This window comes from Canis lupus, chromosome 20 (genome assembly GCF_003254725.2).
Source record: "Canis lupus dingo isolate Sandy chromosome 20, ASM325472v2, whole genome shotgun sequence".
NCBI lineage: Eukaryota > Metazoa > Chordata > Mammalia > Carnivora > Canidae > Canis > Canis lupus.
Window position 1 is genome coordinate 45,799,155 of NC_064262.1, and position 25,783 is coordinate 45,824,937.

Consider the following 25,783-nt stretch of genomic DNA (forward strand, 5'->3'; position numbering starts at 1 on the left):
CCCTACCCATCCTGAACATGTGGCAATGTCTGGAGACATTTTTGGGTGTCAGAATTGGAGGATGCTACTGTACATCCCATAACACACAAGATGGCTTCCGCCACGGAGAATCATCCAGTCCCAGATGGCAAACAATGCCAAGGTCAGGAGCCCTAGAATAGCCATTTGTTGGGTTTGTTGTGGCCAAGTTATGAGAGCATCAGGTCGAGTTCAGCATCTGCCCTGGGCTCCCCAGGCTGCCTACCTGGAACTGGGCACTGATGCTTGGCGGCTTCTTTTTCTTGTGTAGGTGCAGCAGGGACTTGGTGGTTCGATCGTGAAGAGTCATGCTGATGATGAGCTTTAGGGACTTGGAATCCAGCAGGTTCTAGGACAGACACATGGGGGTCTGGCCTGCCCTCCTGGGGTACCAGGGGGCACTAGGAGGCCTCATAGATGCCCCGGAGCCAGGATTATGCTGCTGGGTGCGACAGCTCTTAGGATCCGTCTCGGGACAGTGTTGCTAGAGGGCAGGGGTTGGTGGGCTGGGCAGGAGGCAGGGGTAACCCTGGAATTGAGCCTGAGCTGTGCCTGGCACATGGCACCACCAGCTCTGGGAGGCCTGATTATGGCCTCTTTTGTAGTCTGAGTGCCCAGAAGCCGAGAGCTCCAGGGGGCCACCTTCCTCCTGCACAGCTTCAGGAGTGCCAAGTCCTCAGCACTTCTGCATGAGCTTATCCGGTGGGCCTTCCAATGTGTGCCAATCCTTAGTATCAGCTCACCAGAGGAACTAGCACTGGCCATCTGTTGGCCAGACTGAGAGGTTTTTTCTCACTATTGCAAATTCATGATCTGTCTGTACACTGTACGTGGAGATAGACAGGCTGGGTGCACTTTCCCCAAGGTCACCTACTGGGATCTTGGCTACTGGCAACACACAGTTGCCGCCTTTCTGGTGGGACTTCCTCTCCCAGCCTCCCAGAAACACCGGGAGGTGCTGCATTCCATTCTGCCCTCCAGAAATGGTAGGTAACTAATGACCTTAAAGGGGGAGAGGACGGAAGGGTCCTGTTGTCTCTGGATGGGAGAAGCTCTTTGGTGCTGTTCACACTCCTGTGGGACTGGGCCAAGCCCACCTCCTTGCTCAGTCCTCCCCCTGACCCAGCCTGCTTCCTCCTGGGAAACTCCTGTCAACATGCTTGTGCAAATATCCCCACCACACACCCCGCTTCCAGGAAACCCCAAGACACCTCCAAAGCTTTTTGATCAGAGAAATTATTTTTGGAGGGGAGCGGGGGTAGAGGGCGATGGAAGGAAGAGGGAGGAGCTACAAAGCTAGAGATGTTAAAAGTGCCTCCCTCCACCAACACCCTTGGCCCCCTATTTTCCAGAAAGCAAGTTGAGCCAGGCACTCTCAAGTTGGGCAAAAAGCAAGGCGGCCTCGGGCGGTGTCGCGAACGTTTACCTTTGGAATGAGCTGCTTTTGTTTGATACCTTTACTTTTCCTGTCAAAATATTAAAAACGGTTTTGTGAACAGAAAGAACAAGGTGTCCGGATCTGGGTTAGTTCAGCAAAGCCTTGCCTCGCGGGTTAGATGGAGCGAGAGCAGAGAAAGCAGAGTTGGGGCGCGCACAAGTGCAACGAGGCCGCTGCACCGCCTCTCCGAGGCCTGGGCGGGTCCACCCCGTGCACGCGTGGGGTGCTTCTGTGACTGCACATGAGCTTCACTGGCCAGCAGCTGCCCCGGAGGTGGCAGGAGCATCTCACTCGGGGCCGCTCGGGTGTCCAGGGAGCAGGAGGGGCCGCTGGTAATCGGCAGGGCAGAAGGTGCGTCTGTGCAGGGGGCGGATCTTGCCCCGTAAGGAACTGAAATGGGGCTCAGGTAGGAGTACATTTTGGACTCACACTGGTGCAAAGGAAAAGACAAAAGCCGATCTTGTGGGCAAGGGAGGGGGGCATGGCCCTCGTTCTCAGACACTCTATGGAATCTTGCAGACAAAAGAAAAAATTTTTTTAAAAACTTGCAGCTTGGCTCATTTTTAAAACCAGCTGAGGAGGGGCGCCTGGGTGGCTCAGTTGGTTAAGCAACGGACCCTTTGCTTTCAGCTCAAGTCATGATCTCATGGATTGTGAGATCCAGCCCCATGTCAGGCTCTGCGCTCAGAGGGGAGTCTGCTTGGATTCTCTCCCTCTACCCTGCTTCTGTTTTCTCTCAAATAAATACAATCTTAAAAAAAAAAAAACCCAAAACAATAAAAAATCCACAAAAACCAGCTGAGGAAATAGTGCCCCACAGATCAGCAAGATGCTTGGTTGTGAGGTTCTATGTGTGTCATGTTCCATCCTTTTTTCTTTTTTTTGAAGATTTTATTTATTTATTTTTATGAGAGAATACGAAAGAGAGAGCAGGAGCAGAGGGGAGGGGCAGAGGGAGAAGGAGAAGCAGGTTTCCTGCCTGAGCAGGGAGCCCAATGTGGGGCTCGATCCCAGGACCCTGCCTGAGCTGAAGGCAGATGCTTAACCAACTGAGCCACCCAGGTGCCCTGTCATGTTCTATCTTAATCCACGTGAAGAAGAATAAGGCATAATAAAAATGAATTTGAAAACCGTTCTCTTGTGGACGCAAGCTTTGCTCTTGGCCGGCCTGAGCCCTGAGTGGCTACGAGTGCCCCCATCGGCCGAGGCTGCTGCCCACTGGGTGCGATGCAAGTCATCACCCTCGCTTTGCAGACAGAAGCTGGAAAGCTCAGAGCACTCAGGCCACATGATAAGTTAGTTAGCGAGAGTGAGACCAGGTCCAAACCTGGTTTGTGTGGCTTCTGGGCCCTTCCCACCATATCGCACTGCCGTCCACACAAAGCAGGGCCATGGATGTGCAAGAAATTGGATGCCCTACTTTCGACAGCTTCTTTATAAGCTCACGGTGGCAAGGAGTAGGGGTGGTAGTGGTGAAGCAAGCCTTGCTCTGCATGTTTAGGGAAAGAAAAAGAGATGCTTTGTGGAAGGAGCGTTCCTGTGAAGCCGTGCTGGCCACTGGGGAGCTGGCAAGGATTTGGGCCACAGGGTAGACACTGGGGCAGGAGTGTTACGAGGGCCATTTAGCAAAGGTTGGCATAAGAATGGAACCACAAGACAGCACGTTTGTAGCGGCCAATTCAGCATTACGGGAAGCCCGCAGCCAGGGTCCTGGGAGCCGGGGAGGCGGTCGTTGCACTTGTTGCGGGGGGGTTGGGGGGAGGTGCCACAGCCTTGGGGGGACTCACAGGATGAAGGTGCGGGGTTTCTGGAGCCGACTGAGGGACTGGAGAAGCCTACGGGGGTCCTCACCCTGCCAGGGCAATCCTTTGATGGTCTTGATGATTTGGTCATGCAAATCGCTGAGAGTGGGGTGGGGTAGGGGGTGCAGTGACAGGGAGAAGACCAAGTTAGAGCAGCAGGCCCGCCACCTTGGGGTCCCCAGCACGGTCGGGACCATCCCCAGGCCACTGGAGCCAAAACATGCAGCTGGAGAGTCTGCACGCCTGCTGTCTCTCCCTTCTGGACTGAGAGGGGGTTCAGCCAAGAGTGACTGACCACCCCACGGAGGCTCCCCTTTTCTCAGGGAGGGCCAGGGATGCTTCTGCAGAATGGGGTTTGCAACACAGCATCTCAGATCACCAAAAAGGCCTCATATAGAACAGCCTTCTGGACTCTATTATAACAAGCATCGAGGGCTAGACCCGAGGGTACATGTGGGTGTAGCTCATCAGTTTTTCTGGTTGATTCTGTGGCCACGTGTCCATCTCCTTGTTGGCTTCAAGAAAGGCCTCAGGAGGAATGGATGGGAATTCACACAGTGGTCCTCAACCAGGATGATGCTACCCTCCAGGTGATGTCTGGATACATTTTTGGTTGTCATTACTGGGTGGGGAGGGTGCTACTGGCATCGGGTGGGGTGAGAATAGGATGCTGCTCAACACCCTACAGCATGAGGGATGCTCACACAGAGGGTGACCTAGCTCAGCAGTGAGGGTAGGAGACCTTATGGAAGGAGAGCTTTACCCCAAATAATTCAGTCTCCTTCACTGCCTTTTGTTCGATCACTGTGGGTCCCATGGCTGAGCATACGCTCTAAGCCCAAACTTTGGCACTAAAGCGCGAGAACAAGAATGGATCAGAGATAAAAATCAGATGCTATGGAAGGGACTATTCATGAAGGATGTCTAGATGACAAATGTCCTTATGGAACTTCTGGAATTGAGGCAGCAGGGACTGTAGGGTGAGACACGAGGTTCTGGTTTGTGTGTTTCTTTTTAAAAACCCCTCATTCCTATTATTTCAAATACATGTTTAAGCTCAGGGCAGGTGGCCTGGAAAGACCCCGATCGGCAGCCCCTCATCTGTGTCCATGCACCATGCCCAGGGCCTGGAGACCCTCACTTACCTCTGCTCCCTCGCCCTCCAGGGAGGCACAGAGCAAAGACAACAGAAGGGTCATGTTTCACCTCCATACCCTGAGCGGTCAGCACAGTGGCTGGAGCTCTGAACAAGGCCTATGACTTCAACACACACCCACCGCCCCTGGCCCAGTGGGCCCTGGTATCCCCAGCCTGCCGCTCCCGCTCCTGGCCCTGGACGCCACGCTGAGCGCCTGGGGATGGCAGCTCCTCTTGATGTGCCTCCCTGGTCTTGGGTTCGAAGGCCCTTGCTTCTACTTACTTCTTGCTTTCATAGAAAGCAATGATGTCCTCAAAAGCGTTAATATCGAACTCCTCAGAGCCGTCAAATGAGAAATCTAGCATTGAGCAGCTGAAAGGGAGAATCTGTATAAACTAAACACGCTCCTGGAGTGGGACCCGCAGCCTAGGGGCCAGGCCCTGGGGAGACTGACATCACTCCAGCCAATGTGGCCCCAGGTCCACATTCAGTCCTTGTAGGGTGGGAATACACAAGCAAATCAAGAGATGCTTTCTTTTTCTCTTGCCCCCTTTTGGGTGAAAAAGCAGATTAAAAAAAAAATGTACCTCTTAAAAAACAGGGAAACGACACATGAAATCACTTATGGATGGTCACTTACCTAGGTGCTAACACTATACCGCCATGTATACAATGTTTATGAATCTCTTGAAGTTTTTACTATGAAGGGCTCAAAAATAAAATGACCTTTTCAAGTTTAAATATTTACTAACTTGCTCCTTGGGAATCTGGGGTACTGAGGAAGAAGCTGGGAACTTGGCTGCCACAGAGCATTGGCATGTGCCTCCCCAACTGTGAACACACCTCTCCTGGCCTGTCTGTCTCAGCTGGTCCCTTTTTAATACAGCCTGTCTGGCCCTCTCAAGATATCAGAAGTGTCCCTCCTCTAGCTTTGTCACTGCCTTGGATGTCTGTCCAGTGTGGCACATGCTGCCCACTTTCATACCCAGGGCAAACAGGGATATGTAGAAGGCCCTCGGTCATTGCCAGGGTGGCCACAAAATACCCTCATCATATTGTGTGCAATGAGGCATATTTTATCTCCGACAGCAAATAAAGTAACTCAGCCTATCTGCTCTCGACCACTCTGCCCAGGCTAAGGGAGAAAGTGCTCTTAAATTAAGCCTGTTGCTCGGTGCAACTAGTTAGTGGCTCCTTGGCCTCACCTGCCAATGGCCCTGAAAAGAATCTTTTGTAAAGTGAGCCGTCCAGCATCTCCCTAAAGCAGATGATGCACCGAGGCCTGCCTTCTGTGTGCAGAAAAGCGGCAACCAGATGCCATTTGTTTCTGGGTCCTTTGGATTCAAGTGGTTGCCGGGTTCCTTATTCAGGTCAACCCCAACCTGGTTCGAGGGTGTAGGATTTCTGGCATTGTTTTAAACAATACTGCTGTCTACCAGCCTTGGTTTGGACAAATCAAGGTCTCGCTCACCGGTACAGTTTTTCCGATGGGGTGCTGGCTCCTCTCTGCAGGTCTCCTAGGTGACCGTGGGTGCCAGGGCTGCCCATACCGGCTGTGGACACAGAGCACATGGAGTTGGAGGCGAGGGTTGCCTGGGGTCTTGGAGGCTTTGTCTTTGCCACAGAGGCTTTGGCTTTGATCCTGACTTGAACTCATTAAAAAAACACACACAAAAAGTCTGATGCTCAAATTTGGACACAGCCGGGAACTGTGAAGTGTTCGATTCCTCCCTAAGCAGCATTATTTATTCCTACTTTTCATGAAGGCTTTATCTCCTTGGTCCTGCTTTTAATGAAGGCCCTTGGTAAAATGGAGCCCCGTAGCTGGTATCTGGAGCCAAGCTCCTGTGGACAGTCACTCAGCTGTTCTGGGCCTCAGGCTATCTTTTTTTTTTTTTTTTAAGATTTTATTTATTTATTAATGAGAGACAGAGAGAGAGAGAGAGATAGTGAGAGAGAGAGAGGGGCAGAGACACAGGTAGAGGGAGAAGCAGGCTCCAAGCAGGGAGCCCACGCGGACTCAGTCCCAGGGCTCCAGGATCAGGCCCTGGGCCGAAGGCGGTGCTAAACCGCTAAGCCACTGCAGCTGCTCTCAGGCTATCTTTATAGAAACACAGGAGCATGTCTTTCTGCCTTGTGAGGATGAGGAGAGTATATTATATACCCTGGTACAGAAATTCTGTTTGGGATGATCAAAGTTCTGTGAGACAGGTGGTGGTTACGTGACACGGTGAAGGTGCTAAACGCCACAGAAATATACGCTTTGAAGTGGACTGAGTATTCCCCCTTGACGGTGACAAGTGGGCCCCATACCTGCAGCCTTCTCGGCCCTCTCGGCCCGCAGTTGCCCGGCCTCCCGGAGCACGGCCATGGCCCGGATGGCGGCCCGGAGCACAGCCCAGCGGAACACGGCCACAGGATCCATGCCAATGAGCTCCCGCACATAGGAGCTGTCGCTGCCCCGCAGGAGGGCCACGATGTCTGGCCGCATGTAGTCCATGTTCTTTTCTCGGAAGTCCTGGTGGGGGAACGGAGGTGGGTGGTCACTTGCCAGTGACTGCCAAGGTCCTGGGAGCCAGCATGCAACTGGTTGCTGGTGGGGTGGGACCCATCTCAACAACACAGAGGGGGGTCCCATCCCTAGGGTCTTTGATAGTAAGAGCCAGAGATGTAGGGCTGGGTCTGAGGGCTATTAGTAAAAGGGATGGCCGGAGGTAAGGGGCCTTGGGGGCATCTACCTTTCCTGCCTTTCCTGCCTCCCACCCTGGACTGATGATGGCAACGGACACACATACCTTGATCTGATATTTCACTTTCCCTGCAAAGTGCTGAATGATGAATGCTGGCTCCATGACGGGGGTGCCGAGGAAGTACCTGTTGTCTTCGTGCTGCTGCTTGAACTTGGCCAGCAGGGTCTGGCTTGTGGCATGGGGGAAGCTGGGGAAGAGGGTTTGGAACTTTTAGCTGCAGGAACAGCGGCGACCACTTGCTCAGCATCTGGTCACAGGCCCTTGGTGGATGAAGCCCGGGCCCTCGTGGCCAATGCAAACATCTGGCACGGGCAAGACTGGGCCCGGGGCCCACTGTGGGCAGCTCCCAGGAATAATCCCAGGAAGGCATGACTCAGGTCTGTGTGTATCTGGACGCTGTGTCTTGGAGGGGGTCTTGCCCTTGCTCCCCTGTTACAGGGAGGGACCGGGAGATGAGGATGGGGCAGGGAGGGCCGAATAAGGGACCCGTTGTACCTGGCTATTTCTGCCTCCCAGGAAGGAAATGCTGCAGTTGGCTTTGGCATACCCTGCCTCTCTGCCCAGCCTCACCACCAATACACACAGAGCAATTTGCCTCTGAATCCCAATGCCAGGCTCTACAGCTTAATGGGGATGGGGTGTGGGGTGGAGGGCAGAAGCTGTAGCTACGAAGCATGCTCTTTCCAGGGCTGGGGAAAGGGTGTGGAACGAGGAACCTGCTCATTCAGTCATTGGGATAAATACCATTTTAATGTGCTATTTTAGAAAATCCAAATCGATGCAAATTAAAAAAAAAATCTACAAAGAACCAAAATAGCAAGATTTTAAAAAAAGACAGATCCAACCCTGCTCAGCCTGGCCATGCCTCACATTCCTCCTCAGGATCCAGCTCTGGGTTTCCTAGAAGTGATGATTTAGTCCTTCCTAGCACCCTGATCGTTCTCTTATCTGAACATTCTCTCCCTGGATCCCAGCTACGAACGGATGTGTCCATGGGCCTGGGTCTGAGGCAGGAGGTGAGCCTGATTCAACCCAGCCCCCTCCCGGGACTTTAGAAGCAGACAAGGGGCTGAAAAAAGGTTGTTGATAGAAAGAGGTGTCCGTGTGCTGATCCTGAGAACCAGTGAAAGTGACCGGATTCAGAAATAGGGTCTTAATGAATATAATTAGTAAAGATGAGGTTATGGAGTTGGGGGGTAGACACTGATCCAGTGGATTGGAATCTTTATAAGAGGAGATGAGACAGAGACAGAAGAGATGGTGATGTGCACACAGAAGGCAGAGACTGGGGTGATGTAGCCACATGCCATGGAATGCTAGGGTCCCCCAGCAGCTGGAAGACGCAAGGAAGGATCATCCTCTAGAGGGAGTGCAGCTCTGCCCACACTTTGATTTCAGCCTAGTGATACTGATTTTCCACTTTGGGCCTCTAGGACCATGAGAGAATACATTTGTTATTTTAAGCTACCTGTGCTTTGTGGTCATTTATTACAGGAGCCACAGGAAATAAATTTGGTGAGTGAATTTCAGTGACTGCCGCAGGGTGGCCAAGCATGAGGCACTTTAGCAACACCTCTTCTAGCCTTCACGGTGTCCTATGGACGAGGGGTGCCAGGCTTAGCAGGAAGTCTGGTGTCTGGGTCTCTGATTCCATGTGTTGCCCTTTGCAAGGATGCACCAACCTCATGCCTAGTTTCGAGACTTGGGCCCCATGTCCCTTTCTTAACAGCTCCAAGGTATGCATGATCCAGATTTATCGCACGTGTTAATATCTCCTTGATAAATGCTACATGCACTTTGCTAATGTGAGGTCAGGATTAGTGGCCAAATGAGCGTGACAAACTCAGAAGTTCTTGGGGATGGTGTGGCTTCAGGGTGAGGCTCTGGGGGCTGGGGAATCAGGTTTGTGGGGGGCACTGGGCCGCGGACACTCACTTGCTCTCTTCGTCCAGCAGATAGAAGAGCCCGGTGGGCTTCTTGCTGATGAGATGGATGCAGCCGACATTATCTATGTAGTCAATGTTGTGCCACGAGATCCCTTCGCTCTGGTACTCCTCCTGCAGGGTTTGGGGGTTAGCTGGTAATTTCACTACCTCAGGGCTATGCTAATATTTACATACCACGTGTCTGTATAAACATATTTATGTATGTACATACATATTTATACATGCATCTGTAAATACCAATACATATTGATGTATCAGTGGAAATATATTCATAATTACATAAAATTATTAATAACAAGAAACAAGAATGTACATGCTTAAATATCTGTCACACGAGATGCTTAAAACCACACTTAACATGTCCCGGGGGCCAGCAAACTTTCTCTGTCAAGGGCCAGATAATAAATACATTAAGCTTTATGAGCTAGAAAGAGTCTTCTCATGATTCTGCTGTCATAGCAGGAAAGAGGCCGCAGATGATATGTAGGCAAGTGGGCGTGGCCATGTGCCACTAAAGGTTTATTTACAAAAACAGGTTGTGGGGTGGGATTGGACCTGTGAGCTGCCATCTGCCGTCCCCTGCTCTAGAACTGCAATGTCCAATAATGTGTGATATAATGCCATGTAGTGCGAGCGACCTGCCTAACTCCAAATTTTCAGTCAGTTAAAAAGGTAAAAAGAAACAAGTGAAATTAACTTTAATAAAAGACTTAATTTAACCTAATATATTCAAAATAGGATCTTGTCAATGTATGATCAATAAAAAAAAATTATCAATGAGGCATTTTATATTCTTTCCCTTTTGCACGATGTGTGTCATCTGCTGTGTCTCACCACTGTCACAGTAACTCAATGCGGTCCGCACTGAGTTACTCAGCAGCCAGAAGGAAAGTTTAATAGTAAAATCAGCTAGATATTTATATAAGCCTATCATTTTTTTTCTGCCTAGATCATCAATGTGAAGAATAACACATGGGTAAAGATGGCTGAGTGCGTAGTGAAGAGACACAGGAGATAGATTATTAAAACGGTTTGCCAAAGCAAATCCTTATGAGGCAGCTCCATTTCTCTCCCATCGGATGGATTTTCACATTTGAGCAGAAAGAAGGTACAAGATTGACCCGTGGACAAAAATATGCCTAGTGTTTGCCCATCCAAGGCCGGGCAGAGGTTTCCCAGACTTTCTCTTCCATAGAGAAAGAGTCCAGGGTTGGGGTCATTCCATACCCTCTCAGGGTGCATGGGCAACAAGATGGCATTTCCTTACCTGTTCTAGTTTGAAAATGTGCTGGTTGAAATAATACTGAAGCTGCTCGTTGGCATAGTTGATGCAGAACTGCTCAAAACTGTTCCGCTCGAAGTCTTCAAATCCGAATATGTCGAGGACCCCAATGGACAAGCACTGGGAATACGGAGAAAACAGTTATCATTGGTGGGTCCTTCCGTGGAAGTGAGCCGTTTGGTTGTGAGGGCTCTGTGCTCTGCTGAACGCTCTGCTGCCACTACCTTGGAATCTATAATATGTGAATGAGGGGTGCTGTGTGTTCACTACGCACAGGATGGGGTGTTAACTACACCCCATCCTGTTCCCTGGGCCTTGGAGAAACTGGCCTCTTTGCTGACACCAACCACAGCCACCTTGGCTCCCGACGTCACAGGCCACCTGCCAAGGACGTGTGACACTAAGGGCCTGGTCTTCCCCAGCTCTGCTTGGTGGAGCAGGCAGGGGTAGGGGCTCTCACCGAGACAGACTCTTCCATGTCTTTCTTGTTGAGGAGGGCGTGGTTGATCCGCAGCACGATCCAGTCGAAGAGAGCACTGTACAGTGACTTGGCCATGGAGTCACGGGCAGTGATAGCCTGTGGGCATAGGATGGGGAGCGTCACACCTTGGCAAGGTGTGCTGCAGTACCCAGAGGTCTGTACTCACGGGAAATTCGAGGGTGTGTTTAAACCCCCAGCTCATTGGACACGGCCGCTCTCACTCTGCACATCACCTTCAGCTTGGAATGCCCCGACACATCGGAGCATGAACTATGCAGCCAGGACTTGGCAGCCTAAGGTTAGCAAAGTCTTTCTCACCAGCCAGCCTGCTCCTCAGAGCAACATGGGGACCATTGAGGATGGAACACGGGTTTAGAGAGGGCACCGGTCAGCCCATGGGGAGAACTAGCCAGGAGGACAAACTAGGTTGAAAGCCAGGTCCCTTACGGTTCTGGGAACATTGTGGAGATGCCATCATGTACATAAAAGCAGTAACAGCTTTTAAATTAAACAAACAAAAAAGGGGATCCCTGAGTGGCTCAGTGGTTGAGCATCTGCCTTCACTTCAGGGCATGATCCTGGAGTCCTGGATCGAGTCCCAGTCAGGCTTCCCGCTGGGAGCCAGCTTCTCCCTCTGCCTATGTCTCTACCTCTCTCTCTCTCTGTGTCTCTTGTGAATAAGTAAAATCTTAAACAAACAAAACAAAACAAAAACGGGGGCACCTGGGTGGCTCAGCTGGTTAAGCATCTGCCTTCGGCTCAGGCATGATCCCAGGGTCCTGGGATCAAGAGGACTCTGCTTCTCCCTCTTCCCCTCCTGCCTGCTTTGTGCTCTCTCACTCTCTCTCAAATAAAGAAATAATAAAACCTAAAAAAAAAAAAAAGGCTTATAGAGGTTAATTTACATATAATAAATTGTTTTTATGTCCTCAGATCTATTGTGACAGATGCACTTGGCTATAATTAAGATCTAGAACACATCTTCTGGTTTTGCCTTTCCCGGGAGGTTGTGGAAATGGGGCCGCAAGGGATATAAAGCCCCACACCTGGTATCTTTCCCTCGGCATCACGCCCCTAAGGGATAGCCAGGCTGTTGGGGTTTCAGGTATCCTGTGGCAACTTTACAGAACATTTCAGGGGACCTTTGCCTGTGGGAGCTCAGAATGTCCATGGTACTTGTTTAAGATACCCAAGCAGCTTCTACCACTAACTAAAATTCCATAAATCCCCACCCAGCCCATGGCTAGGTATTTTCCTGAGGCCATCGAAGTTGCCAGCTGCAAGTCACATTGCTCTTGAGATGTAGAAACGCAAGAAAAACACATCACAAGGAAAACATCCAGGCTGGGGCCAGAGAGAAGCAACTTATCAAGATTCAGGGACCCACTTAATGGTTGTAAAGGTCGTACTCTAGCCTGGGGGGGGTCAACAAACTTGAAGGGCCAGATGGTCTTTGGCATCCTGGCTTGGTTCTGCCAATACAGTAGGAAACCCACAATATTAAAAAAAAAAAAAAAAAAAAAAAAAAAGAGTGTGGCTGTATGTCAATAAAACTTTATTTACAAAAGCAGGCAGTAGGGCTGGATTTGGCCTGTGGGCTGCAAGTGGCCGTCCTCTGCTAATGACAACTGGCATGGAAACACATGTGGCCTCAAGTTCTGGCCCTAGGGCTCAAGTGTGTTGTAAGAGCTGCTCTGTGCTGTGCCTGAGCTCATGTGAAGACAAGAGATACTGTCACAGTTCTTTAAAGACAGGAAGAAGGGGATCCCTGGGTGGCGCAGCGGTTTAGCGCCTGCCTTTGGCCCAGGGCGCGATCCTGGAGACCTGGGATCGAATCCCACGTCGGGCTCCCAGAGCATGGAGCCTGCTTCTCCCTCTGCGTATGTTTCTGCCTCCCTCCTTCTCTCTCTCTGTGACTATCATAAATAAATTAAAAAAAAAAAAAAAAAAAAAAAAGGACAGGAAGAAGACTATCCAGGCCGGCTGCTTCTGGAGCCCCCACCCCACCCCGTGCCCTGAAAGAGCCTAGGGCAGTACTCACCTCACTGAGACTGTAGGGAAGGATGAGTTTGTCATTGGCTGTCACCGTTTTTCTTTTGGTCAGGACCTCCACCAAGATTTCTCGCTTCACCTGTGTCAAGGTCAAGGAGGGAGAGAAAGGGGGGAGGGGAGAGAAGGGTTACTGGTGGGGGGGTCCTTACGTCACTGAGCTAAGGCCTGAAGCCTGAGGAAGGTGAGAAGAGGACCTCCAGCAGCTGCACCAGGATATGGGCCTAAAGCTCACCCTGTGATGAGTGTTATGCTCAGTATGTTTCCCAATGATCATACCCACTGGCTCGGTCAATGGCCTGGGAGTATGGCCACATAGAACTGGGTGTCACTGTGGGTCTATGTGCTGCCTGCCTTTATGGATGATGCTGTTAGAGTAGGTTCCTGGCCTGTTTCTTCCTAACTGCCAAGCCCCCTCCACAAGCTACAGGTAGTCAGAGTAGGGGCAGGGGAAGCTGCCCCAAACTCCTGGCAGATGTGTATACTCATCCACATGAACACAACAGAAGCTGGACTCTTGCAACCAGGCACATATTCCTTAAGAAAAGCCATAGATGCAATGTAAACTTAGGAAACAGAAAGATGAGGGCTCTTGAGTGGCTGGCTCAGTGGTTGAGCATCTGGCTTTGGCTCATGTTGTGATCCCAGGGTCCTCAAGTCCTGCATCAGGGCTCCCCGCAGGGAGTCTGCTTCTCCCTCTGCCTGTGTCTCTGCCTCTCTGTGTCTCTCATGAATAAATAAATAAAACCTTAAAAAAAAAAAAAAGACGAGGGCAGGACTTTTCAGATATGGCACCACTGGGGGCTGGATCATTCTTTGCTATGGGGAAGCTGTTCGGTGCATTATATGAGGTTAAGCAGAATCCCTGGCCTCATGCACTAGAGGACAGTAGCCCCTCGGAGTTGTGACAAGCCACAAATGCCTCCAGACACTGCCCAGTGCCCCTAGGGGTTAAGTGCCAGTGGATAAGGGGATGGCAGGTTCAATGAGCAAATGACCTCGCTGATCAAAGTATGGTTTTGTTTTTTGTTTTTTTATTTTTATTTTTTTCAAAGTATGGTTTTGAAGGGCCTTTCACATGAGGGGCTGAGAGGGGAGGCAGCCATGCTCAGGAAGGAGTCCTTCAGAAATGAGGAAGGGATGGGATGCCCTGAGGGCATTACGCTAAGTGAAATAAATCAGACAAGAGTAAGACAGAGTAAAACAAATACTGTATGATCTCACTTGTATGTGGAATCTGAAAAAAAAAAAAAAAAAAAAAAAAAAAAAAAACAACAAAAAACCCCCCAAAAAAATCCACCTAGAAAAAAAACCCAAAACCCCCCAAACTAAACTAAGCTTGACAGATACAGAGAACAAATTGGTGGTTGCCAGGGTCAGGAGACAGGGATTGGTAAGGTGGGTAATAAAGAGGTTCAGAAGGAATGGACTTCCAGTTATAAAATAAAGAAGTCCTGAAAACGTAATGTCTAGCAGGGGAACTTTAGTTAAGAATACTGTGTGGCATAAACGAAAGTCACTAAGAGGGTAGATCTTTAAAGTTCTCTTCACTAGAAAAAACTGATTCTGTAATCATGTGTGGTGACAGATGTTAACGGGACTTACTGTAGTCATCATTTTGCAATACATACGAATACCGGATTGTTATGTTGTAATGTTGAAACATAATACTGTATGACAATTATACCTCAATTTAAAGAAAAGACAGAAAAAGAGAAACAAGGAAGAGGTGTTGCACAGATGGTGGTGGTGGGGTAGGGTGGGGCAGCAGTGTGGAAGCAGGCAGAAAGGCCCTGGTTTATTGAAGTGCGGCCAAGGCAGGAGGTTCTGGGTCCTTGCTGGCCACGGAGGCTGGGTGCAAAGGGCAGTACCTTCAGGAGCTGTGACAGCGTGTCCAGCACCTCGGGGGGCCCGACCTCCAGGCCTTCGTCTCGGCCTGTAGCTCTCTTCTTGTACGTGACGTTGCCCAAGTACAGGATGGCTGAGAGGACGGAAAAAATCCTGTGAGAGCAAAGGAGCCTAGGTTGGAGTGGTTTCCAGAGTCATAAGGCAACAGAATCTTCCAGCCAGTTGGGCTGAATTTGTACAACCAGCCAAGTTCAGTCGGACACATGAAATTTAAAAAAGGTCCAATCTCACTGTTGCAGACCCTCTGTGGAATGTGACTTTGTAGACCAATGGCTCACCTGGGGGTTGTTTGTTTGTTTATTTATTTGGTGGGGTGTGGGTGCTTAAATATTTTTTTATGGAAGTCTAATGTGTGTGAAAAAAAAAAAATCCCCCAACCATGCATAAAAAACAGGCAAAAAGGGGAGCCCTAGTGGCGCAGCGGTTTAGCGCCGCCTGCAGCCTGTGGTGTGATACTGGAGACCTGGGATCGAGTCCCACGTCAGGCTCCCTGCATGGAGCCTGCTTCTCCCTCTGCCTGTGTCTCTGCCTCCCTCTCCCTCTCTCTCTCTGAATAAATAAATAAATAAATCTTAAAAAAAAAAAAAAAAAAACCACAGGCAAAAAAAAAAAAAAAAAAAAAGAAAGCAAGCAAAAAATTCTTAAGTGTGGAGTTTGATAAATTGTCACAAAATATACACCTCCTTGTAACTAGCACTTAGAGCAAGAGACAGAACATTCCAGGCACTGGAAGCCACCCCAGCTCCTGCAGAGGAATGGCTGTCCTCATGTCCTAATGCTATCTGAGAATTTGATGTCCATGAAATCATATGTACTTGTATCTGGCCTAGTACTGGAAGACCGTGATATGGGGGTGCTATGCGTGTTACTATGTATTGTCCAATTTGGTCATACTCAATGCTATATAGTCCAGCATTTCTTAGCCTCAGCCCTGCTGACACATGGGGCTGGATCATTTTTTGCTGTGGAGGGCTGTCCAGTGCACTAGGGGACACTATCCCTGGCCCCTGCCAACTAGCTGCCAGAAGCAGTGTCCTTCCTCCCCCTCACGCAGTGTGATCATCAAAAATGTCTCTCGACGTGGCCAGCGGCCCCGTGGGGTTAGAGCTGGCCCCAGGTGAGCACCACTGCTATGTGTGGAGTCCAGTGAATGGCAATCTACAGTCCATTCTTGTATAGTGTCTTTGCTAAGAATGGCTCTTCAGTTTTTAGAGGGTAGTTAAAAAACAAAACAAAACAAAACAAAAAAACACAGACCACGGAACAATGACCGTTTGGCCCTCCACGCGGAAGATTTTACTATCTGGCCCTTCACAGAAAGTTTGCCAATCTCTGCATGATATATAGATGTTTAGTTATTGAATTCCTGCTGGTGAGCATTTGTCTTGCGGGGGGGGGGGGTATTCCAACTTTTTGAGGCTGTTAATAACAAGGCTGCCGTGTGCAAGTCTTCAAGTCAGCACAAGCACACATTGCTTTGGGCACATAAAGGTCTAGTAGAAACTGCCAACAGTGTTCCAAGGGGGCTGGCCTGATCTGTGCCCTCCCAGAAGTGGGCAGTGGTTCCCTCTGGGTATACTGAACTCATCGGGCAGGTGTGGCAAGTTCCCTGGGGTGGCTTTCCAAAAAATTAAAAAAATTTTTAATTGTGGTAAAACACACATCATGTAAAATTTACCATTGTAACCATTTTCAGGTATTAAGGACATCTGCACTGCTGGGTAAAAGCCCTGGGGTTTTACATCTCCCAGTGACTAATGACGAGTCCCTTTCCACATGCTAGCTGCCATCGGGCTGCCCTTATTAGTATCTGGGTTCCCTCTGGGGTGTTAGCCAGGTCTCAGGGAGTAGCCTTAGGTAAAGATGGGGAGGGGTAGGGGTGTCCACACGGGAGAAGGCAGGAGGGCTGGGCTGCCTACTTACTGCTTCTTGGTGGCAGGGAGGAAGCCCACCATCTCCATGGCCTGCTTGAGTCTCTCAAAGTCATGCTTCAGGTCTTCTCCATCTTCGATCTTCAAGTTATGCTGAAAAACAAAGTTGGGAGCACTCTGGGCGTTTCTGGGCCAGCAAGGGTGGCGTGCAAGAGTGATTTTGGCTGGGACTGGTGGGGCAGGGCTCAGGACACAGGGAATGAATGGGCCCCTTTATGCCGCCTCCTTGGAGTCGGTCTGGGGGCCAGAGAGGGCCCAGGCAGACAGCCTCTGACCTCCTGGCGTGTAAACAGCCCATGGGGAACAGAGGCAGCGTTTGTGGCCGCGGCTCGGGGCTGTTTACCTGGTTGAGGTAGAAATAATCTTCAGGCTGCTTGAGCTGAAATTCTTGACGCTCTTCCTCGCTGACGCCAAGTAACAAATAATAAAACACGTGGTAGTTCCTGTGGGTCAAAAGGAGGAGAAAAAATTCATTTTTGGAGGCCAAGCAACGGCTACTCTTCAAACCACTACTAATATTGCTTTGGGGACCACACCAGGGAGGAAAAAAAAAACCACACACCTCAAATATGTACCAATTTGAGACAATAAGTTGATTCTTATGATGTCTTAAAAGGAAAACTAAACCGTGAGCTTCTCCGGTGAGGAGATGTCTGGGGATGAGGGGTATTACTCTGGGTAAAAGCCTGGGTAGGCACAAAAATAAGCACAAGAAGGTGGTTTAGGAGGTATGAGTTGCAAAGCTTGCAGCCACAGAGCAGCCTTGCTCCTGGGAGATTGGCCACCATCTCCCATAGGGCTAGGACACCTGCTTCACTCCTTTGTGGGGAAGAAGGCAGATGTGGTGGGTCACTGAGGAAATTTCCTCCTACCTCTCATCCTTCTCTTGAGAGACGAGGCGAGACTTTTCAAGCAGGTATTTTTCAACAACAGCCCTGTTATTAAAAGGAAGATGAGTAAAATGTTACATTTTGATAGTTTTCTAGAACAGAGTAATTTGTCACAATAAAGCCAGCTGAGGATTAATTTCCTTTGACACAAGGTAAACACAGGTACCTAAATCACCCTTTAGAAATACAATCATCCTGGGGCACCTGGGTGGCTCGTTGGTTAAGCATCTGCCTTTGGCTCATGCTGGCCTGGGATGGAGCCCCGCGCCAGGCTCCCTGCTCAGCAAGGAGTCTGCTTCTGCCCCTCCCTCTCATGCTCTCTCTCTCTCACTTTCTGTCTCAAATAAATAACTAAAATCTTAAAAAAAAAAAAAATCATCCTAAATATCACAGTCAATCTAAATGTGGCAAATATAATCAATCTAAGTGGTCATAAATATAACTACCCTAAATGTCATGTATATAATCAATCACCCCCAAGTGTCGCCTTGTCTTATGACTGCCATCCATAAAAATAAGGAACCTGGAGGGGATCCCTGGGTGGCGCAGCGGTTTAGCACCTGCCTTTGGCCCAGGGCGCGATCCTGGAGACCCGGGGTCGAATCCCACGTCGGGCTCCCGGTGCATGGAGCCTGCTTCTCCCTCTGCCTATGTCTCTGCCTCTCTCTCTCTCTCTCTCTCTCTGTGACTATCATAAATAAATAAAAATTAAAAAAAAAAAGAAAAGGAACCTGGATTGGCCACTTCTGCTCGCCAGACCAGATACGAGTTGATCACTGTTCAGAAGCTTAAGAAGCACCCTGGGGTACCCCCCTCAGGCAGCGGGAACTGGGGCAACTGTACCCATGTGTTCACGGACAACAGGGGAAGGTCGCCCTCTGCATTCACCACCTCCTCAGCCTTTAAATGCTTTTCCCGTTAAAAATCCAAGATAATAGGTTCATTTTTTATTTTTTTTAAAGATTTTATTTATTTATTTGAGAGGGAGACCAAGTGAGCTTTGGGGGTGGGAGGACAGAAGGAGAGGTCTCCCTGCTGAGCAGGGAGGCCAACATGGGGGCTGATCCCAGGACCCTGGGATCAAGATCTGAGCTGAAGAAGGCACTTAACCAACTAGGGCATCCAGGCACCCCTCTATTTTTTTTATAACTTCTTTATTGATATAAACTGCACATATTTAATATAGGCAACGTGGTGAGTCTTTTTTTTTTTTTTTAAGATTTTATTTATTTATTCATGACAGACACAGAGAGAGAGAGGCAGACACAGGCAGAGGGAGAAGCAGGCTCCATGTAGGGAGCCTGATGTGAGACTCGATCCCGGGTCTCCAGGATCAGGCCCTGGGCTGAAGGCAGCGCCAAACCGTTGGGTCACTGGGCTGCCCACGTGGTGAGTCTTGACTGGGTACTTTCCTATTTTGTTCCACCAGCTTTACAAGCTGTCACTGATGCACAGTAAGCTAGAAGTGTGTGAACTGATGAGTTGTGACACATGCAGGCACCTGTGTACCTACCACCATGACCCAGTTTCCTGGGCCCTTAGTCAACCCTCCCTGCCTCTCAACCCCAAGCAGCCACTGATTAGCCCCACCATAGATTAGTTTGCATTGTCTAGAATTTTAAAGAAATACAATCCTTCGGTATATATATATTGTGTCTGCCTTGTCACTCAGCCCAGTGACTCTGAGATTCAGCCCCATTGCAGCATGTATCAGAGCTTCACGCCACAATGTGTTACCCATTCATTAGCTGACGGACATTTGATGGTCAGGCGTCCATGAGGCTGTGTGGGCTCTGGGGCAGGGCCCAGGGACCTCTACAGCTATACTCTCAATGTTAGCAGTAGTAAGGACTATTCTCAGCACTGTTTTGTAGGGATTAAATGCCCTGAATCCTTTCACCCTGGGGGTGGACACTGTGGCTCCAACTGAAAGATGAGATCCTAAAATTGAAGAGGCCACCTGCCACCTGCTGCCTAGGACCCCCCAGGAGGGAAGTAGCCTAGCAGGGACCCCACCCAGTGGGGCTGGAGGGGCTGGTCATTCATGGGTTATACCACCACCACGTGTGGGAGCTGGATAGCTCTGCAGGCTCCCTTCACCTGAGCCCATCCTGTTTTATAGGAAAGGCAGCTGGTACCCGGGGGTAGGGGTAGAGGTGGGTAGGCCTGGGCGACATCCCTGGGCCCCTGGTCCAGGGCTTGCTAGACACCACCTGCCTCTCTCTCCAGGACAGCAGTCGCCTGTCTGCAGACTTGCCTGGGACACATGCAAACAAAACATGCACGGGCGGGTTTCCATGGACTCGGACTGTGTCCTCTCATCTTTCAAACCCATGTTTTTTTTTCTATTCCTTCCCCCAGCTAGTAACTATTTTAGTTGTTGGTGGTTTGTTCTCCTAGGGAGGGAAGCCATATCTGGTTCTAGAATCAGACTCCTGCTGGAAGCTCCACCTGTGGCCAATTCCCTGCGCTGTGTCGGCATAGTGGAGAGGACAGCGACCCCTTACTGGCATTGAGCTGTCATGTGACAATGACAGCCCCTTCCCTTCCCTGATCATTCTTAATGCCAGGACCCTACTGGGGTTTGTAGGGGGCCAGGGATCCCCCGGTACTGAGCCACTGAACCCACAGGAAGACGAGGTCTTGCAAATTGGGGAACTGGAGGAAGACTTGGACTGCCCCTGACCCTTGGCCTCCACAGGAAATGGCATTGAGAAGTGTCACCTCCCCAAAAGCAGAACTGGGTCTGGGCCTGCTCTTCCCCAGCTGGCTGTGACCACTCCCTGGACAGGAAGTGTACCTCCTCATCGAGCGTGGGCAGGCCACATGGTCATGGGCTGAGGTGGGACTTCCTTTCCTGAATCCAAGGCCACAGACAGGACTTTCAAAAGTTGGTCTGTAAGACACAATCACCCGGGACCTCTGGCCCTGAGCTTGATGGGAGCCTGAGGCAGGCAGAACAGGCTGGACCAGTTAGCTGAAGGCCAACACTTGCTGGTACACTGGGTCACATGGTGGCCCCCAGAAGGTATGCCCACTTGGAAGCTGTGAGTTTGACTTTATATGGCAAAAGAGTCTTTGTAGATGTAATTAAGGGAAGGCTCTGGAGATACGAACATCTTCCATGATCAGAGTGGACCCTAAATCCAGGGACAAAGTCCTAAGAAGAAGAACACTGAGTGATGCAGAGAAGACCACGTGATGATGGAAGCTGAGATTGGGGTGATGTGGCCATAAGCCAAGGAAGGCCTGGAGTCACCAGAAGCTGCCAGAGGGCACAAAGAATCCTCTCTTGGAGGCTGTGGAAGGAATGCTGTCCTCCCTACATATTGATTTCAGGCTTTCAACCTTCAATGCTGTGAGACAAGAAATTCCTCCTGCCTTGAGCCCCCCAGTTTGTGGCACTTTTTTATGGAAGCCATAGGACACCAGAGACCACACAGAGGAGCAAGCTGGGAGCAAAGCTCCAGTCTGACCCATGGCTGCAGAGCCATCCCTGGACCCGGGAAAACATGAAGTAGCCTCCTGGCATCTCTGCTCCCATGAGGGAGTTTCCAGGATTGTAGATGGGGTATGATTCTGTGTCATCTGCCCAAGAAGGTACTCTGGGCAACTCCTGCTGGTCAGACGCCCTGCAACAGGGGTAGGCGGTGGCCATGTCTATGCAGATGCCCAGCAGCACTGAGTGATGGGGGGGATCACTGGATGGTCTATGGGCTGAGGGGACAAAGCACAATTGCCATTTATTGGGGATTTCTCACTCATACCACCGCCCGCTGGAGCCTGGGCAGAGAGGCCTGAGGGTTCAAGAAAATAATATCCTGATTCGAGAGAAACAACATTCCTATTTGTGTCTTGAATATACATTGTCATTTGAAATGATCATGAGTCAGGTTAGATGAACAGAAGACCTACATACTCTGGATTCAATCTCCTGCCACTCAAGGACTTCTCCATTCCTGAAATGCCCGAGCCTTCTCCAGGCTCTGTTGCTCGGGTCTCCCCACATGGAACATTTGGGCTACTCAGAGCATCACCTGGAACCGGTGTAAATCCTGCTGCCACGGCAAACCCTTGCACCAGAATGTAGAGGCAGGGATCATCCCCTTGAGTAACCTTGGACTGTGCCAAGGTGCCTTTTTTTTTTTTTTTTAACTGTGAAAGAGTTTTATTGATTCATAAGATTTCTGATTATTAAAAAAAAGTACCCCCCAAAAATACCCAAAACATTATGCAGTATTAAATCACAATTACATTTTTTAACCAACTGTAACTACTCAGAATATATACTTAAAAAAAAAATATTTTGGGGCAGCCCTGGTGGAGCAGCTGTTTAGCGCCGCCTGCAGCCTGGGCTGTGGTCCTGGAGACCCAGGATTGAGTCCCACGTCAGGCTCCCTGCATGGAGCCTGCTTCTCCCTCTGCCTGTGTCTCTGCCTCTCTCTCTCTCTAAATAATAAATAAATAAATAAATAAATAAATAAATAATAATTTATTTTTAAAAATCCTTAAAAATATATTTTATTTATTTATGAGAGAGAGAGAGAGAGAGAGAGAGAGGGGCAGAGACATAGGCAGAGAAAGAAGCAGGCTCCATGCAGAAAGCCTGATGTGGGACTTGATCCTGGGACTCTAGGATCACGCCCTGGGTCGAAGGCAGGCACTCAACCTCTGAGGCACCCAGGCATCCTGAAAAAATATTTTTTTTAAAGAGAAAGAAATGCTATAGCACCGAATTCTGATATGACCTTATGACTTAAATACTATGACAAAATAGATAATTCCTGAAAACATTAGTTTATTGCACAAAGCTGCCAGACATTCATAAGCATAATCACTGCGCAGAGTGATGAAAACAATTTGAACGTTATATATTTAGTTGAAGTAATTGTGCTTCCACCTAAGGAAATTACATTTCTGCCACAAAAATGTTGATCTGTTTTAACTTTCACCAGACAATCAACTTCACAATTCAGTTACCACCTTTCCATCCACCCATCTACCTAATCCATTCATCCATCCACCCATCCATGAATTCATCAATCTACAAATTCATCCATCTATGAATTTTCCCACCTAGCAACGAATCTATCCATTCACCCACCCACCCGATCCATTAAATTTATTCATCTATGTACCTACCCACCCACAAATCCATCCATCTACCCACCCACCCATGAATTCATCCATCCATCCACTCACGAATCCATCCATTTATCCAGCCACCCACCCACCCACCCACTTAACCTATGAATCTATCCATCTGTCCACCTACCTACTTCATGAATCTATCCATCCATCCACCCATCTAGCCAATGAATGCATACATCCAACCATCCATCTATCAACCCATCCTTCCTCCCTCCTTCCTATCCACCTACCCACCTTCTTCCCACCTACCCACCTTCCTTCAGTACTTCCCTGGACAACCACTTTAATTTGCTACCCAGTATTACGTCTTTCCCTAACTACAGAGGCACATGTTTGGCAAATGCCACAGTCTATATCAGCTCTGCCTATGGCATCCCCAGATCCACTGAATTTGAAACCTCATCAAGTCCAAGACATAGGTTGGTGTGTCCTTGCCTGTTCTTGGAAAGCTCCACCATGCATCTTCAGTTGTGGTACTTGCTTCTTGGGCACCTCGGCCCACGCTCGATGACCTGGGGACAGAAGTCCCGCTCCTCCCACACCTATGCTTCCCACTTTGACCCACAGCTCAGATCTTCACATCAATGACTTAAAATAAAACCACACTTGCTTCCCTGTACGGCTCACAAGTGCCTGCAGAGCCACATTTCCACACTGAGCTCCCAGGCTGACTCCTCCTCACAGGGATGCCCAGGACCCTAGCCTGAGGCCAGTGGCACCAACTCACCCTCTCACGATGCCACTCTCCAGGTAGTTGACCTGGATGAACTTCCCAAATCGGCTGGAATTGTTGTTGTGGGCCGTTTTGGCATTTCCGAAAGCCTGTGAGAAAAGCAAAAGCAGATTTTCAGATGGTGAGGATGAAATTTCTACACACCGCAGCCCGGGGCCTCACATGTCCCTCTGGGCATCATGGGCATTCACTTGCCTGAAGTCAGGCAGTGACCCTGATGAGACTGATAAACACAGAGCTTAGTGTAGCCCATGTGTGTTCCAACATACTTACTCTTTACCTCCGTGTTTGGGTTGTGTGAGGGTTCAAGTTTTAAGTCTCAGACATGAAAAAGGCTAATCAACAGCATTCATTTTCAGTTATAATTGTTTATATGGTGAACTCTGGCCCATGGGCTAAATCCAGTCCACTGCTTATTTTTGTACTGCTGGCGAGCCAAGAGTGGTTTTCACATTTGTAAATTGTTAAAAAAAAAAATACACACACAAAAAAACAAAAGGAGTAATATTTCCTGACACATGAAAATTCTATTCACATCTCAGTGTCCATAAATGAAGTTTTACTGGCACACAGCCAGGCCTGTTCATTTATGGATCTTCCATGGCTGCTTTTATACTGCCAACAGCAGAGTAGCCATGATAGAGACATTCTGGCTTACAAGGCTGAAAATATTTACTATCTGGCCCTTTCCAGAAGTGTTTTGCTGAGCCTTGGGCTGCTGTGGGCTCTGGGCCCCCAAAGAATCTGAGGCTGGTTGGGAGGGAGAAGATGTGAAGACAGATTCCATCCTAGAGGGGTCCTGCAATTCTGTGGGATGACAAGCCAGTTCACTGCCAATTTTTTTCATTGGGGTAAAACTGGCATGACATAAAGTTAATCATTTAGAAATAAACAATTCAGGGGCATTTAGTACCTTCACAGTGTTGTGGAACCATCTCCTCTGTCTAGTTCCAGAACATTTCTATCACCCCAAAAGGAGACCCCATCCCCATTAGCTATCACTCCCCATACTCCCTCTTGCCTCCCCCAGCTACTGGCAGCTTTCTGTTGCTATGGATTTGCCAGTTTGGGATATTTCACCAAAGTGGGAGCATACATGATGTGGCCTTCTGTCTTGCTTCCTTCACTCAGCAGGATGCTTTTGGGGTTCATCCTCATTGCAGCATGAATCAGGGCTTTATTTCCAATACTCCATTTCCATACATGGAGTCTGTGACTCTGGGGTCCCCCCTGGGGCCTATGTGCCCACCACCCAGATTAAGACAAAGAACACTTCTTGCCCAGGTTCCTGGGGTGTCCCTTCTCCATGAGGTACCCAACACCACTGAGGGGTGAACAGACAGGGAGAAGGTATGATAAAGCCCTGGGGAAATGCAGGGCAGGGAAGGTGCTGGAGAAAGATGCTGGCAGAGGTGGGAGTGCTGGTGCTGGACAGGTGTGGGGAGAAAATACAGAACTAGTCACAGAGCCTGGTGCTCAGCTGTCCAAGCCCCTGGGGCTCCAGGGGCTGAAGAAGGAGTGACATGGCAGGGGAAGGGGGTGATAACCCACTCACACACAGAAAGGGAAGCTTGGTAGCCACAAGAAGGGCCAATAATGTTCCAGTTTGAGAAGGCTGAGCTGAGTGGGAGGCTGTGTGGGAGGCATGAGGGTAATGGAGAGGGTAATGGAGAGGAAGTGGCACTGTCAAGGTTTGTAGGGGGTTGGGGGCTTCATGTGGGTGTCTGAGGATCCGATGGGGCAGAGGGATGACGGCAAGGAGGGGAGAGATGGCCAGGCTGGCAGGGGATTCAGGAACCAGGAGATGTATGGACACAGAAAGGGATCAGGATTTTCTTAACGGCTTCATTCCACAGGGTAATGAATGCAGGTGATCACTGATCGGAGGTTCTGGTATGGCCATCGGAAGGGAGAAGCCCCATAAAAAAATCTTCTGCTGGGGTTTTTCCTCAAACTTCCTCTGAAACGGCTCCATTCAGCAGAGCTCGGGACCAGGACAGTGGCCTCTAGCTGGCGGAAGGGGTCACAGGACAAGCAACTTCCTGCCCCACTCCCCAGGGGCTCCAGACCCCAGGAATGGGTCCCACTGAAGGATCTGAGGCAACTTGGCCTGGTGGCACAAAGTGGGGGGAAACCTGCTTGGGCAGGGTGGTGGCTGGGTACTTTTGGTGGGGAGTGGGCTCTGTGTGGCCTCATGGGGCAGAACCCAGTCTGAGGAGAAGTGTTCCCGAGTCAGACGGTGGCCACGGAGCCCCCTTCTCTTCTT

General features: G+C 49.6%; 1 protein-coding gene across 7 annotated transcripts in view; it reads right to left on the minus strand.

Moving 5' to 3' along the window:
- MYO9B (myosin IXB) overlaps positions 1–25,783 on the minus strand; it is an 89,272-nt gene that overhangs the window by 19,113 nt on the left and 44,376 nt on the right. For 4 of the 7 annotated variants that reach the window (XM_049098409.1, XM_049098408.1, XM_049098410.1 and 1 more), the window contains exons 3-18: positions 23,512–23,606; positions 17,616–17,678; positions 17,087–17,186; positions 16,736–16,836; positions 14,776–14,905; positions 12,897–12,986; positions 10,835–10,951; positions 10,360–10,494; positions 9,082–9,203; positions 7,192–7,333; positions 6,710–6,914; positions 5,868–5,949; positions 4,679–4,768; positions 3,244–3,357; positions 1,445–1,484; positions 245–367 (exon numbers count right to left, since the gene is read on the minus strand). In XM_049098409.1, the coding sequence (XP_048954366.1) occupies positions 245–367; positions 1,445–1,484; positions 3,244–3,357; positions 4,679–4,768; positions 5,868–5,949; positions 6,710–6,914; positions 7,192–7,333; positions 9,082–9,203; positions 10,360–10,494; positions 10,835–10,951; positions 12,897–12,986; positions 14,776–14,905; positions 16,736–16,836; positions 17,087–17,186; positions 17,616–17,678; positions 23,512–23,606 (1,749 nt within the window). The remainder of the gene's footprint in view (positions 1–244; positions 368–1,444; positions 1,485–3,243; positions 3,358–4,678; positions 4,769–5,867; positions 5,950–6,709; positions 6,915–7,191; positions 7,334–9,081; positions 9,204–10,359; positions 10,495–10,834; positions 10,952–12,896; positions 12,987–14,775; positions 14,906–16,735; positions 16,837–17,086; positions 17,187–17,615; positions 17,679–23,511; positions 23,607–25,783) is intronic. The other 3 variants (XM_049098412.1, XM_049098411.1, XM_049098413.1) reach the window with 2 other exon arrangements.